Below are 15,541 nucleotides of genomic sequence, written 5' to 3' on the forward strand. Positions count from 1 at the left end.
GCATACACACACAACACGGGCGCGTGCACACACACACACACACGAAACACACAAAATAAAATAAAAGTAAAGCTTGGAGCCGGAGAGATGGCTCAGCGGTTAGGAGCTCTGACCACTCTTCCAGAGGTCCTGAGTTCAATTCCTAGCAACCACGTGGTGGCTCCCAACCATCTGTAATGGGGATCTGATGCCCTCTTCCGGTGTGTCTGAAGAGAGTGACAGTGTACTCACATACATGAAATAAATAAATCTTTTTTTAAAAAAAAGTTTTAAGTTTTACAAGGGAAAAAAATAGAAGAGATGCTAGCTGTCACAGCGGCGTGTGCCTGTGATCCTGCACTCGGGAGGCAAAGGAGGAGGTGGGAGGTGGAATGGTGAGCTTGACCTAGCTGGACGTTAAGAATTCAAACGTTTAGATGACGACAGGGATGATGCTCTTCGAGAGTTAAAACTAGACGGAAGGGGCGGAGCCGGAAGCAGAAGTGGGACGCGGAGTCTGTAGCGTCTCTGTTGCCATGGAACCCGAGAGCAAGAAAGAGCTGCAATCCCCCGCTTCCTCCTTCGTAATGTCCTCAGAGACCATGTGGGAATCTACCCCGCGCCAGCCCGAGTCCACCAGTCTCAGCTGGTCCCCCAGGAAGTCCTTGCGGTCCTTGACCGTCTTCACCGATTATTGCCAGTTCGGCTACCCGACGCGGTCGCTCCGCGCCGGGTTCCAAGAGCTCCCGCCACTCCCGGAGCCACAGACGCTGCGTTTGCGCCCCGCCTCGCTGCGCACGCAGGATATCTCCCATCTGCTTGCCCGAGTCTTCCGAAACTTGTACACCGCCCAGGTGATCGGAGATGACTTGAGCGACAGCTTGATCAAGGCCCGCGGCAGTGAGGATGCGCGCCACGAAGAGTTCCTGGACCAGCTGCAGCAGGTATAGCGGGTGTGCACTCGCCCAGGATAAGCTCAGGATGCTGCCGCGCCAAAGCGAAGAACCCTATCCAAACTTTACACACACGCGTGTAAATGACACCTCCAGCGCGTTTCTCTGCGAGCAAGCGCATTATATGTTGCAAACATAAAGGAAACGAGCGGAGCAGACAGTTCCAGTGTTTCTCGGAGGCAATGAAATCCACTCACGGTTCTCCCTTGACCCTCACTAACCGCAGTCATGGTTGACCCATTTTTGCCCACATTTCTGGGTCAGCAGCGTGAGTTAGCAGCGTGATTTCCTCTTTTGCACTGGGGTCAAGACAGATGATCCTGCCTTCTTGTGGTCGGCCCGTCGAGGACTCTCTTCCCAACTCTCCCCTGTATCAGCCCCTCGGACCTTTCTTTTTTCTTCCTCACTCCTTTCTGTCCTTCACTTCCTCCTTATAAGACATAACTCACTTCATTCATTCCTTTCTAACACATACCTACTGTGTGTCCTGCTCAGTGCTAGGCAGTGAGGACTCAGTAGCCATGAATGCTCGGCAAGTGGGATACACCTCAGTGTTGAGTGCTTGCCTGGCATTGGTAAGGCCTACCCTCTACCCCCTGCAATGCAATGCAAAATAAACAAACAAACAAAAGCATTAAAAAGAAAATATAGGAGCTGGTAAGATGGCTCAGCAGGTAAAAGTGTTTGCTGGTAAGCTATGACCTCCCCCCCCCCCCCCCACACACACACACAAAGTGTTAAACCCTCCTCTCCCATGGCAGGATATTAACAGACCCTATCTTGGGCAGGTAATCACGGCGGAGAGATCAATCAATTGTGTGGTAGCCAAATTGTTCCCAGAAAACACGGGTCCAGCTCCCTCCACCTCCCCACCCCCATCTAATGTTCCCAGAGGCTAGGAAGGAGGATTAGAAGGGAGGGATACAGGACTCCCACCGGTGTGTCCCTTATTCTCAGTCTTTTGATGGTTAGGAATCTCCGTGAAAGGGGGCTTCTCTGCCCACAGAAATTGTGGAAAGCAATGGGCTCTCTCGATCAGAGCTCCATGCAGCCTCTGTCTGGTCCGTCTTTCCCAGTACTGTCTACAGAAACACTGAATGGTCTGATGATTAAGCTCCACAAGCTCAGAATCCATACTGGGGCTTGAACCGTGCCTCTGCTAAATACTGCTTGTATGACTTTGAGGATTAAGGGAGTCACTTCTGAAGAACCATTAACTGATGGCTATTGGGGAGGATCCCAACTCTTATATCTGGGAGTTAGGATCAGGGCTTTCTGGAAAGTCCAAGGAGCAGGACGCTTGACCCCATGAGCACAGGACTTGATGTTCAAGGCTGTCCCGGCTCTGATTTCTCAGAGGAGGTTTTCTGCCCACAGGATGACTTAGCCACCACCTCCTTTCTTCCACCCATTCATCTACTTTAAAGAATGGCTAGGACTGGGGCTGGGGATTTAGCTCAGTGGTAGAGCGCTTACCTAGGAAGCGCAAGGCCCTGGGTTCGGTCCCCAGCTCCGGAAAAAAAAGAACCAAAAAAAAAAAAAAAAAAAAGAATGGCTAGAACTGAAGAGGTGGCTGCTTAGCCCAAGGACCTGAGTTCTCTATCCTCAGGACCCACACGACAGGACAGAACAGACTTCTATAAGTTGTCCCCTGACATCCTTAAGCTCAGCATAGCATGCATGTCCCCCCAACTCCCCTATAGACAAACAAATGGAAAACAAGTAAGAATAACTAAATTCGTCCGAAGCCTAGCAAAGCTCCCCGCACTACCGTCTTGGTATTTCCCCGCCCCGTGACTACTTTGCTTCCAGTCCCAGAATATGTGTTAGAAGCACGGCTGACAGGCTTGTCAATCTAAGCAGTCCTGAGGTTGAAACATATGCTGGGGCAGCCAGGTTGGGCCCCTCAATGCCAACGTGGCAGAACCTGGGCTGTAAGAGTTAAAAAACAAAAACAAAAACAAGCAAAAAAACAGGATCAAATCACAGAAGGTGACAGGGACCTAGTAACTTGGAAAATTCTATAGGTTGTGGGCTGGAGCGCAGGTTCAGTGGGTGAGAGAGTTTGTAACACAAGTTCAGATCCCAGCACCCACATAAAACACTGGGGATGGCTGATGCCCGGCTATAACCCCAACCTTGTCTAAGGTGGAGGTAGGGCTGCTGGGGATGGCTGCCCATCATGCCTGCTTCCAAGTTCGGCAGGAGACCTGGTCTTAAGAGAATAATAAGATGAAGGGTGAAAAAACAGAGTACCTGATACCTCCTTCTGGTCTCTGCATGTGCACACACACACACACACACACACACACACACACACATACATACATTTAAAACTGTTTACTTTTTACTTATGTGTATGTGTGTGTGTGTGTGTGTGTGTGTGTTGACACACATGTGTGGAGACCAGAAGACAATAATATCCAATCCCCTTGAGCCGGTAGGTACAAGCAGTTGTGAGCTGGCCGGTGTGGGTACTAGGAACCGAACTCGGTCCTCTGGAAGAGCAACAAGTACTGTTAAGAGCAGAGTCATCGTTACAGCCTTGTCAAGAAACAAAACGCTGTCAGTTTTTTCTCTGGGTAGCACATTACCCAACCACATTTCTCTTTGGATCAAAGTAGCCACAGCTTTATGTGCACTGATGTGAATTCTGCAAAAATGATGCCACCTCGGGTGAGCCCTTCCCATTAGTTTAAATAGAGATTGTCTCTAGGAGCTGCCCACTGGACATGTTTGATGGACCCAGAATAGACCTTGCCTGAATCAAGATCTGGGGAGCCTTACTTAGCTGTGCTGAAGTGGGTTTGCATTTCACAGCATGGGCAGCAGCTCTGTTTACTGTGAAACCAGGAGACAAAGGACCAAGCCTGACTCTTACTGACCACACTGTAGAATTGCCATTTCCTTCTCAGTTTTGTTTTTGTCTTTTTAAAGATTTATTGACTCCATGTATCTGAGTACACCGTAGCTGTCTGTCTTCAGACACCAGAAGAGGGCATCAGATCCCATTACAGATGGTTGTGAGCCATCATGTGATTGCTGGGATTTGAACTCAGGACCCCTGGAAGAGCAGCCGGTGCTCTTCACCTCCGAGCCATGGGTTTTGATAGCTGTGTAGCTGTGCTTGGCTGAAAGCCCCAATGTGGAGAGGCACAATGTAGGATCTCGTCAGATTTCTGTGCATTTGAATGCTCTTTTGCAGGCTCGAGCCATCTATAAAAAGCGTCTGGATGATGTTGCCATGTTGGAGAAACATATCACCCAGGCCCGAGCACGGGATATTGCAGAAACAGAACATGCCACCAAACAAGGCAGACTGCATGTCGTGGAGGCCCCTGTCAAACTGCCCCCAGGTAGGTGTGAAGTGTGTGTGTGTGTCTGCCTATCTGTCAGCCTCCGCCTCCACAGCTGTTGGTATTGTACTATATCCATGCCACTGTCCTTTTCTGAACATCGGGAGAGCAAGCTGCGAACATGACAGTCAACCAGTACAAAACACTCTAGTGTGCATGGTCCCCTGAGAAGAGCGCTGCTCCTCATGGTCAGCATTTGACTCTCCAAGCCAGGGACTTGGCAATGGTGCAACATCGGTCCCTGACCCAGAGGTCCCATTTACGTCCCAGCGGCCAAACCATAGCGTCCTCTCCTCTGACCTTCCCTGTCAAGCTTGCCAGGTAGGCTGGGCTGGCTGACCAGTGTTGCCGAGATTACAATTGTCCACGAGCACAGCGGCCCCATAGTGATCAGACATAGCTTATTCTGGCTTCTCATCCTGCTAGTAATGTCTTCCTTTTATTTCAAAGGGGGTAGAGGAAAAAAAAAACCCTAGATCACCTTTACAGACATCCATCTGGTCCCTGCATCTCAGGGCAGGCAACCCCAGGACACATTCCCCACGTAGGGAAGCAATGGTGGAGCCTTTGTTGTCCCGGGCACAGATCGTCTCTATCCACCAACACAGCTGTGGCAAGGCAAGGAACCATTCACTTCTCCATACGGGCGTACAAAGGCCGGGACTCCACAGGAGAGCCTGTGCGCTCATTCTCGCCCTCGCTGGTCACTGCTCCACATGAGCTTCTGCGGACTGGAACAACCAGCCCCTTGCAGAGCTGTGCTCAGTACCCGTAGGGTCCGTGCAGCCTGCCCTCCCGCAAGGAAGAAGACCACCATCGGGGCAAGACCACCATCGGGGCAAGGCTTTGACAGGTCCAGGACGGATATGCAAAGAGACGCTTCAAAGATGTGCTGACTTGGTGAGGGCCGAGGGGAAGGCTCCATGGGAAGGGCGTGTCCCACATTTGCTGAGTTCAATTCCAAGTGCAGGCAGCTCACAACCACCGGTGACTCTAGCTCCAGAAGATCTGATGCCTCTGGTCTCTGCTCTTCCTACCTACCCCCTCAAGGCACGCACTCACATGCACACGTGTGAACATACAAAAGTGCATACATGTATACACATGTACATGCATGTATACACACACTGCACACATGCATACTCGTACACACATGTATACATACCCACACTCTTAAATTTGTTTGTAAAAAAACTGCTGTGAAGATGTGCAATGACATGTGTGTAAAATATTATAAAGGAGCCCATCAGTTTATATGCCAGCTTGAAAAACAAAGGAGCAAAAAAACCACCGTGACCCCTGCAGCCTGGGAGGACAGAGAAGAAGATTTGAAAAGAGGGCTGTCCTTCCTTCCTCCTGACACACGGTCATCACAAAAAGCCCATGGAACCAGGCTGAATGGTGTCCACTTGGCACCACTGCTGCTCCCCACCTAAGGCTTCCCTGCCGAGGGAGGGTTGGGCCCTCATTTCCAAAAGTGCACTTTCTCCGTGGTTCCAGGATCCATCAGGGAAGGACCCCAGGAGGGGGTCTGGAAGGAGAGGACATGAGCCCTGTGGGTTATTTACTGGCTATGAGGATTTTTGTCCACTAATTGATCTAGTGGTTTAGTTAGTTATACTTGTGTATCTGTATGGGGCTACGCACATGAGTGTAGTACCGGCAGAGGCCAGAAGATGGTGGCCGAGCCCCAGCTGCTGGCCTTCTAGGCAGTTTGTGAGCTACCAGACATGCGTGCTGGGAATTCAACTCCAACCCTGTGCAGGCTCAGCAAGCTCCATTAACCACGCCATCTCTCCAGCCATGCTGTCCACTTTGGAGCTGCCTTCAGATGACTTCATGAGAAACTTCTGCTTCTGGCCTTTTCTCCTTCAGCCTTTGACACTTTGTACTCAACCACCTGGAGTTTGCTCTGCTGGGAGCAGTTTCTGCTTCAGGCTCTCATTGTTTACTTTAGACCAAATTTCGGGATCCTTGTCAGCACCTGTGAAGGCAGAAGATACTGCTCACCATGTCACCTTTATCGCTGGATGCTGGGAATAGGCCCCAGGGCTTTACGCAGGCCAGACAACTTCTCTACCAACTGTCCTCTGATCTGCACACATGCACTGTGGCCCCCGCAGGCCCCCGCAGACATGCAATAAACAAACAAATTTAATTAAAATACAGAGCGAGTCTGTTTTAACAAAACCCTGCTCCTCACATCTGCATGAGTAAGGTCACACCTCCCAGATGTCACTTGCCAAAGGCTTCGTTTCTAGCTGGTGTTTCTAGACACTGGTGTAAAAAATATAATACATAATATATTATAAAATATAATATACCATATATATCATATGTGTCACATGGTACATGTTACATATTATATATTACATATTATAATATTGTTTTTTAATATTTTAAAAAGATGTGTTTATTATATATAAGTACACTGCAGCTGTCTTCAGACACACCAGAAAAGGGCATTGGATCCCATTACAGATGGGTGTGAGCCACCATGTGGTTGCTGGGAATTGAACTCAGGACCTCTTGGAAGAGCAGTCTGTGCTCTTCACCACTGAGCCATCCCTCCAGCCTCCATATATATTATAATGTGTGTGTTTACTATCCTTGCTTTTGGCTCATCGGTTGCAAACATCAGCTTCCACTCTATTAAGTGACTCTCCCTGATGTGTCATTATGTCAGTGGGAGTTGGCTGAAGGTATAGATATCTGTAGATTGGGCTCAGGTGTTCTCCACGTGGCTTTTATGCTGGTGTCTGAGGTGAAGAGACAGGGAACCATATGAGCACATCTCAAACCCTTGCCACCATCCTTGGGCCAAAATGAAAGGCAAAGAGTAACACTGTATTGTAGCAAGAGGTCTAGGTTCTGCCTGGAAACTCAGGTCTCCTGCCTGACCTGAGCCATCACGCATGCGCTGCCTTCCTAACTGAACAATCTGAGACATTCCCCCTCTCCCCACTCTCATCAAGCTACATGTACACCCCACTCCAAACAATGCAATGATCCCCAACCCCAACAATAATTCCCTGTTCCATATATGTCCTGGAACATGTCCAAGAACTAGAGGCAGCCTGAGCTAGCTTCAGATCCATGTGGTTAGGGAAACTGTCCTCTAAGTAAAATTTTAGGGAAATTTTCCTATGGACTGTCTTACTCATTAGCATAATCAGGCACACAGATGTTTAAAATCAGATGCATCATGGGAAAAGAAAGGAAGGCTTGCTTAATCCAAATCTATCAACAGAAACCGAGGCCCACTCATAGGTCACCCCTTAGCCACCAACTCCTCCTCCTGGACTCCACCAAAAGAAGCCCTAAACTGTAGCCAAGGTCCTTGGGTGCCCTAACTCTAGTAGCCCTTACAGTGTGTGTCCTGTGTCACTTTGAATAGAGCTCCTTGGGGCTCTGCTGTTTGTGTGTGCTTTTCCAATTCTTTTAACAAAAGATGCCACAAACCTGGAAACAGGCAACCTGGACTATCGGTTACACTGTTGATAGTGGCATTGTGAAGGACTGACCTACACAGAGGGCTGAAGGACTGGGGCTTGTTTTGCATCTACCACTTGGTCTTCTGCCTCCACAGACTCCACATATGTTACTACTTTACCCCAATGCCCTGCACAGCTTGGCCCAGCTCTCAGCCTCGACTGAGCGCCTGAGAATTCATTGGTTTCTTAAGACTTCACTACAGGACTCTGAGAATCTCCCCGGGAAGTGTAGGCTCGGATCTGAATGTGTGAGTTCAGCTGCTTCTCCCTGTGTCTGCCTTAACTGTCTTTGTCTTGTTCTCTTCCTCCGCAGTGAAGACGGTCTTCAGGTGGTGTATAGACAACGAATTAATGCAAAAGCATCACTTAATCTCTACAGAGGATTACTACAATGATCCGTTGCCATTTTGCCCAGCGCCCAAACGTATGTATCCTCATTCCTTTGGAGCGCAGGGACATCCTACGCTTGCTCCGTCCGGGCTCTGGTGGAGTGTGGGAGCGGGGGCGGGTGGGGGGTCCCTCGATTGCAGGATCTCACCCACTTCTGGGGCTGCTTCACTGCACATTGGCTTTCCTGTCCTTTTATTTGGTTGCTATCGTGAATAGTCCCAAGTGAGTCATCCTTTCATTAGTTCAATTCCTTTAAGGCAAATAAATATTCCATCTCTACCGGTTGGCTTCCCAGCAGCCAGCAGATCAAAAAAAAAAGTTTAGATGTAGTCAAATGATCCAGCAAAGGGAGGGACTGAAGACTCAGGTCAACAGTCAAGTTCTTGATGCAGGCAGAGTGGACCAGGGTCCAAAAAAGAGAAACTTTTTCTTTTCTTTCTTTTTTTTTCTAAGATTTATTTACTTATTTTATATATGTGAGTACACTGTCACTGTCTCCCAGACACACCAGAAGAGGGCATCGGATGCCATTACAGATGGTTGTGAGCCACTGTGTAGTTGCTGGGAATTGAACTCAGGTCCTCTGGAAGAGCAGTCAGTGCTCTTAACCACTAAGCCATCTCTCCGGCCCCCAAGAGAAGCTCTTTGAAACATTGAGAATAAAGAGAAGAACAGGCTAGGGGACAGACAACAAGGGAGGGAGGGGAAAACAGTGGGGGCGGGGGCTGTGATGCTGGGCCCATGTCCTGTAACCAGGACAGCAAACCCAGAGAGCAAAACGATGGAAGGCTGAGTGCAGGCTCACACAAGGAGGTAGAGTAAGCATGGCTGGGTAGGTTGAGAAGTGTCACAGCGAAGCCTGTGCAAGCATCAGCAGTGTTTAGCCATGCCAGGCTGCAAAGACAAGCCCCCAGCAGTCCCACGGACTGGGACCCTGTGACGAGCTCTTCGGAGTCTTGCAGATGTCCCTGTTTTGGGGTAGGAAGATTCAGATCAGGGACCTGAGGGTGAAGAAAGCCGCTTCAGGACTTCGATACTCACTACCTGGCTGGGAAACTGAGCACTTACTGGGAATTGTCTTAAGACTCGGGGTGGGGGGGCTGGGGATTTAGCTCAGTGGTAGAGCGCTTACCTAGGAAGCGCAAGGCCCTGGGTTCGGTCCCCAGCTCCGAAAAAAAGAAGCAAAAAAAAAAAAAAAAAAAAAAAGACTCGGGGCGGGGCAACTCATTACCCTTTTGCCAGCAACTGAAGTCCCCATCTAGCCAAGGGAGCATGGTCTTAGAGATATAAAAACTAATGTGAATGCTGAGTCCTCACATAAGGTTTTTTTTTTCCTTTTTATTAAAATGTTGTTCACATTGGAGAGTGGAGAGATGGCTCAAATGATAAAGACACCTGTCACCAAGCATGGTGACCTGAGTTAAATTTCTGGCCTAACTTCTGAAAGTTGCCCTCTGACCTTCACACATGCACGAAGAAATATGCAGGCTCCCAATAAATAAGACAGGACAAAAAAATAAAACTTGAAAAAAAAATTAAAGGGGTAGAGGACCGGAGAGATGGCTCAGTGGTTAAGAGCACTGGCTGTTCTTCCAGAGGAACCAGTTAAAGATGCCCAGAACCCAGAAGGCAGATCATGACTGTCTGTAACTTCAGTCCTAGGTGATCTGACACCCTCAACACCAATGCACATAAAATAAAAACTAAATTATTTTGAAAAGTTGCTCACACCTGGGGTATGTGGTCAGCAATGCTTGCTTGTTTTTTGTTAATTAGCCATGCTGGGAAAACGGAAAGGTATTTTAACCTCCCGCCCCATGTCTCAAACGCCCGGAGCAAGTCCCAGTGCTGACTCCAACACTGAACATCAATATCTGTTATTATAAATCTGAGAGCTTTGAGGAGCGCGTGGCCTGACTGCGGCTCAGGTGACTTGACTTGCTCACGTTAGAAGCATCCCCTCCCTTGCCACAGAACAACTAACGTGTGTCTCCTCCGTGCCACAGGCTCACCCACCCCCATGTATTCAAAGATGACGTTTAGCTGTGAGAAGCGTTTCACGCACAAGTCAGACCTGGAGAGGAAGGCTGAGGAGCACTGCAGGAAGCTCGTGGAATTTGACGACTTAGAGTACACCACAGACAGCTTGCGCTCCGTGTCCAAGACCAAAGGGAAGACCAAAGTCACCATCAAGGTGAGAACTGAGGTATGTGGGGGCACTGGGTGCAGGGAGACGGTGAGGGGGAAGGAACCCAGATGAACACAGAGGAGACTGCCTTGCCTCTGTGCTTCACACCCCGATGTCCCCTCGCCTGTTACTAACTGTGATTTCCTGTGCTCCCAAGAAGGCAAGTACACCGGCCAATAAGAAATGGATGGAGCACCTGCAGGTGCCACAGAGAGCCCTGGACAGACGGCTGCTCGCCAGGATGCAGAATCGGAATCACTACCTGAAAAACCCTCGTTTTTTCCCGCCTAACACACCACATGGAGGCAAGTCTCTAATTGTCCCTTCGAGGAAGCCAGAGAGAAGAGGATCCCTGAGTGCAAAGCCAGAGTGGAGGTGCGTTTGTTCTTCCCGCAGAATCCCAGGTAATGTGAGCTTTAGAGTGAACCTGGATCTGGTCTACGGAGGTCCCCAGACTTTGGCAAGCCAAGGTAGCGTACCAGAGGAGAGCGGGGTTTTGGGGTCAACCTCGGGTATGGCCTTTGACCCTCAGGGGCCCCGGGTTAGGCTTTTCTCAGCTGTCAGGAGTAGAGGAGTAGATCCCTGGGAGCCAGTGTGGGCTTCTTCTGGGCATCCAAAGTGGGGTGGAGCTGGAGCGGGGGCCTATAGTCATGTGACCCTTGCATGGTATGTTGACTACTTTTTTTTATTGTTGTGACAACATATCTCACAAAAACAAGGTGGGAAAGGTAAGATTGGTTTTGGCTCCGGGTTCAGAGGGTTCAATCTGTCTTGGCTGGGAAGATGGGACAGACTAGAACAGTCCAGTTTGCAGCCACTAAACATGGGGAAAGGGGTTGTTCAGTCGGCTCCTTGCCTTCCTCCCCTTCTGTTCTGTTTTAGTCTGTGAGGTGAGGCCGCTCACAATGGGCCCTAAAGGTATGCCTCACCAGGCTCCTAGGTTATACTCAATCCAATCAGCTTGACAGTGAGAATAGACCATTATGTAAGGGGTTCACATGTCTCAGCTAATAGCAATATTGAACACTTTAGTTACATGTAATTAAGGTAAACTGTGATTTATCTGTTCTTTAAGAGACAAAGGTATCTTTGACCACATTTCAGTAATTGTCTTAAAGGAACGAGTTGCTTTTATATATTCAACACTATTAATGTATCTTTTATAAAGAAAGACGTGTTTAACACGTAGTTTATTATATGGCCATTATAGATCAATTATGACACCACAGACATGACATAATCTCATGAGACCCCCATGCCTACATGAATTCAAGGAAAATCTCTCTTCCTCCAACCCTCTACCCGCTTCTTCACCCCTGCAAATTTGAAGCAAATCATGGTCAAATCCTCTTATCTGTGAGTTCAGTGTGTTTCCAAGTATGAGATATAATCACACTAGTGAATAAAAAAATTAGGAGACTGATAGCTGGGGCCCAGAATGTGGCTTGGTAGGCATGAGTGACTCCAGTGCAAATATGGGGACCCAAGTTCAAATCCCGATCACACACATCAAAATCTGGGTATGGGGGTATGGCCCTGTAATCCCTGTGTTTGGGAGTGAGTGGAGACAGGTGGATCTCAGGAGTTCACTGAGCAGCAATCCTCATGTTCAGTGAGAAATCCCATCTCAACAGAAGAAGACAAAGAACAAAGGAACAACCCCCAGCCCGTGGCCTCCTGCGGCTGTGCAGGCACACCAGGGTGGGCCCCACCCCTCAGCCCTCCCACACAGGCAATTTAAAAGAAATAAAGAAAAGCTGTATTAAAATCCCAGTTAACGTGTTGGTATTTAATCTCTAGAATTTCCTTATGCATACTGAAAATTCTAAAAGCAGCCCTAATACACGAAACGTGTATCATGCCTTAAAATTATTATTATTTTAAGGTTAACTTATACTTTTGGTTTTGAGTCCAGCCTTTAATGGCTGTGCCATTTCTCCAGCCCTTAAGATTAATTAAAATAAAATATTAAGTTATGTGTGTGTGTGTGTGTGTGTGTGTGTGTGTGTGTGTGTGTACTGGAGCTGCAGTTATAGGGATTGAACTACCACCAAACTTTGGCTGTCAGAAGAACGTTAAGTGCTCTTAGCCACTGAGTCATCTTTTTAGCCCTAAAATTTTTTTTATAACCTGCTTGGTAAACATCAGCCAGAAAACCCAACAACCAGCCTGGGTGGACACCTTTGATGGCATAGATGAGTTCATTTCTTTACTTTTTGTTTTTCTGAGAGAAGGGGGTAGAGTAGCCAGGGCAGGCCTTGAACTTCTGATGGTTCGGCCTCCATCTCCCAAGGGCCGGGACTGTGGGAGTGTGCCCCCACATCCGGCTGTCTGAACCAGTCAGTCACTGCTTTCGACTGATGAAGATCCTTCCTCCCCTCCCACAGCTGCACAGATGCCCCTGTGTTCCTGGCGAAACCAGCAGTTGGATTTTTCACAGATTACGAGATTGGACCAGTTTACGAGGTAGAGACCTTGCTTCTTGACTTCATGGGATTTCTGAACCACACACACGAAAGCGGGGGAAAGCCTAATGCACACCCACGTGCCGGTCACCCAGCTTCTGCAGGGTTCAGTGCTGTTTTCCACCCAACAACTTCTCCTCCGGAGTCTGTTGAAGGAGGCACACACAGCATAAAATGAGTGGGAGGGGCTGAGTGGGAGGGGCTAAGTGGGAGGGGCTGAGTGGGAGGGGCACTCCGGCCCTCCCTGGGCTTGGAAGGGGGGGTTGGGGAGAGGGGGTTGGGGGAGGGGCTGGGGGGAGGGGGAGGGGGAGGGGGGAGTCAGATGCCTGACTGGGCCACATGAGAAGAAACCAGTCCTGAGAGATGGGTCAGCAGTAACAGTGCTCACTGCTCTAGCAGAGGACCTAAGATTGAATCCCAGACTCTACTTCAGGTGGCTCACAACTTCCTGTAACTCTAGCTCCAGAGGATTCCAATAGCTCTGACCTCCACAGATACCCACACTCACACGCACATACCCCCAACACACACGCACGCACGCACGCACACATATGCATAATTTTTTAAAGTCGTAAGGATGATGTACACATACGTGTATGTGAATGAAGACAAGAAGCCTTATGGCCGCACTATATAGCTTCTGTTCCTTGTAATTAAGAGGGAAGGCTAGAATGAATTTGATGACGCCGGGTTATAGTGGAGGTACAAGCGTGGATCTATGATTTTAAAATAGCGTGTAGGCTAGGAAATGACTCCGTGGGTAAAGTGTCTGCTGTGCAAGCCTGAGCACCCGAGCTGGGATCCGCAGAACCCAGTGTGAAAAGCCAGCGTGGTGGTGCAGGTCCTGTAATCCCAGCGTTGGGAGGTGGAGGCAGGAGGATCCTGGGGGCTCACCGACCACCCAGCCAGTGAATACTGGGTTCAGCAAGAGACCCTGTGCCAGAAGGTACATGGAGAACCATAGGCGAAAACACGGATGCTGACTCCAAAGATGTGTGGAACACACGCAAATCCATCCACACAGGAGTACACACACGGATCCATCCACACAGGAGTACACACACAGATCCATCCACCCAGGAGTACACAGGTAAATCCATCCACACAGGAGTACACAGGTAAATCCATCCACCCAGGAGTACACAGGTAAATCCATCCACCCAGGAGTACACAGGTAAATCAATCCACCCAGGAGTACACACATAGATCCATCCACCCAGGAGTACACAGGTAAATCCATCCACCCAGGAGTACACAGGTAAATCCATCCACCCAGGAGTACACAGGTAAATCCATCCACCCAGGAGTACACACATAGATCCATCCACCCAGGAGTACACAGGTAAATCCATCCACACAGGAGTACACAGGTAAATCCATCCACCCAGGAGTACACAGGTAAATCCATCCACCCAGGAGTACACAGGTAAATCCATCCACACAGGAGTACACACATAGATCCATCCACCCAGGAGTACACAGGTAAATCCATCCACCCAGGAGTACACAGGTAAATCCATCCACCCAGGAGTACACAGGTAAATCCATCCACACAGGAGTACACACATAGATCCATCCACCCAGGAGTACACAGGTAAATCCATCCACCCAGGAGTACACAGGTAAATCCATCCACCCAGGAGTACACAGGTAAATCCATCCACCCAGGAGTACACAGGTAAATCCATCCACCCAGGAGTACACAGGTAAATCCATCCACCCAGGAGTACACAGGTAAATCCATCCACCCAGGAGTACACACATAGATCCATCCACCCAGGAGTACACAGGTAAATCCATCCACACAGGAGTACACAGGTAAATCCATCCACCCAGGAGTACACAGGTAAATCCATCCACCCAGGAGTACACACATAGATCCATCCACCCAGGAGTACACAGGTAAATCCATCCACACAGGAGTACACAGGTAAATCCATCCACACAGGAGTACACATGTAAATCCATCCACACCCATCCACACAGGAGTACACATGTAAATCCATCCACCCAGGAGTACACATGTAAATCCATCCACATATGAGCGTACACTCACTTGTGTGTATTCCATCTACACACATGTGTACACGTATAACACATCTACACACTAAACAAAACAAAAGCCTCCTAAAAATGGAATTTGAGCTCTGGCCTTCACATGTGAGTACACACATAGCACATGCACGTTAAAACACTCAGTGTCCCTGTGTGTTCACAGACGCCCACACATATACACCATAAAAGATGTGCATACCCGTACTGCAAATACAGATGTACAAGAAAGCACACCTACTCCACTCCCTAGCCCTACCCACAGACACAGAGAAGTAATGTCAACCTAGAAGCGGGTAGCACACGTACTGTCTAGATTTAAGTTCCTTAGTCCTGCTTCCCATTAGAAGGAAACAGCAGGACTGGGGATGTCTCAGTGGGCAGCCCTTGCCGAGAACATGTGAAGCCCTGGGTTTGATACCCAGCACTTTATAAAACTAGACGCGGTGGTGGTGCCAGCCCTGGGAGGTGGAGACAACCAAAGCGGGGTGTGTGAGAAGGAAAAAGGAGGAACCAGGAGTCTTTGAAGCACTAGTTGACTCTGGAGTTGAGGCAGGGAAGATTCAAGGTGAGCCTAACGTGTCAGAGGTACTGTGGCAGCAGTGTGTGAGTGAGCCCTGTCACTGCCCAGACGGTCCTGTTTTACAGCTGAGCACTGGGCAGA

At 49.0% G+C, this 15,541-nt stretch overlaps 1 protein-coding gene across 4 annotated transcripts in view; it reads left to right on the forward strand.

Annotated features, from left to right (window-relative positions):
* Positions 1-478: 478 nt before the first annotated feature.
* The window catches only part of Dlec1 (DLEC1 cilia and flagella associated protein), a 46,878-nt gene continuing 31,815 nt past the window's right edge, over positions 479-15,541 (forward strand). For 2 of the 4 annotated variants that reach the window (XR_015626916.1, XM_087563439.1), the window contains exons 1-6: positions 479-923; positions 4,138-4,288; positions 8,096-8,206; positions 10,179-10,378; positions 10,518-10,735; positions 12,748-12,826. Coding sequence is in view for 3 of the 4 variants with exons in the window: in XM_087563439.1 (XP_087419565.1) it covers positions 516-923; positions 4,138-4,288; positions 8,096-8,206; positions 10,179-10,378; positions 10,518-10,735; positions 12,748-12,826 (1,167 nt within the window). In the remaining variant the exon portion in view is untranslated. 4 annotated transcript variants of the gene reach the window in all.

The sequence above is a fragment of the Rattus norvegicus genome, chromosome 8 (genome assembly GCF_021556685.1).
Source record: "Rattus norvegicus strain SHRSP/BbbUtx chromosome 8, alternate assembly SHRSP_T2T, whole genome shotgun sequence".
Lineage (NCBI taxonomy): Eukaryota > Metazoa > Chordata > Mammalia > Rodentia > Muridae > Rattus > Rattus norvegicus.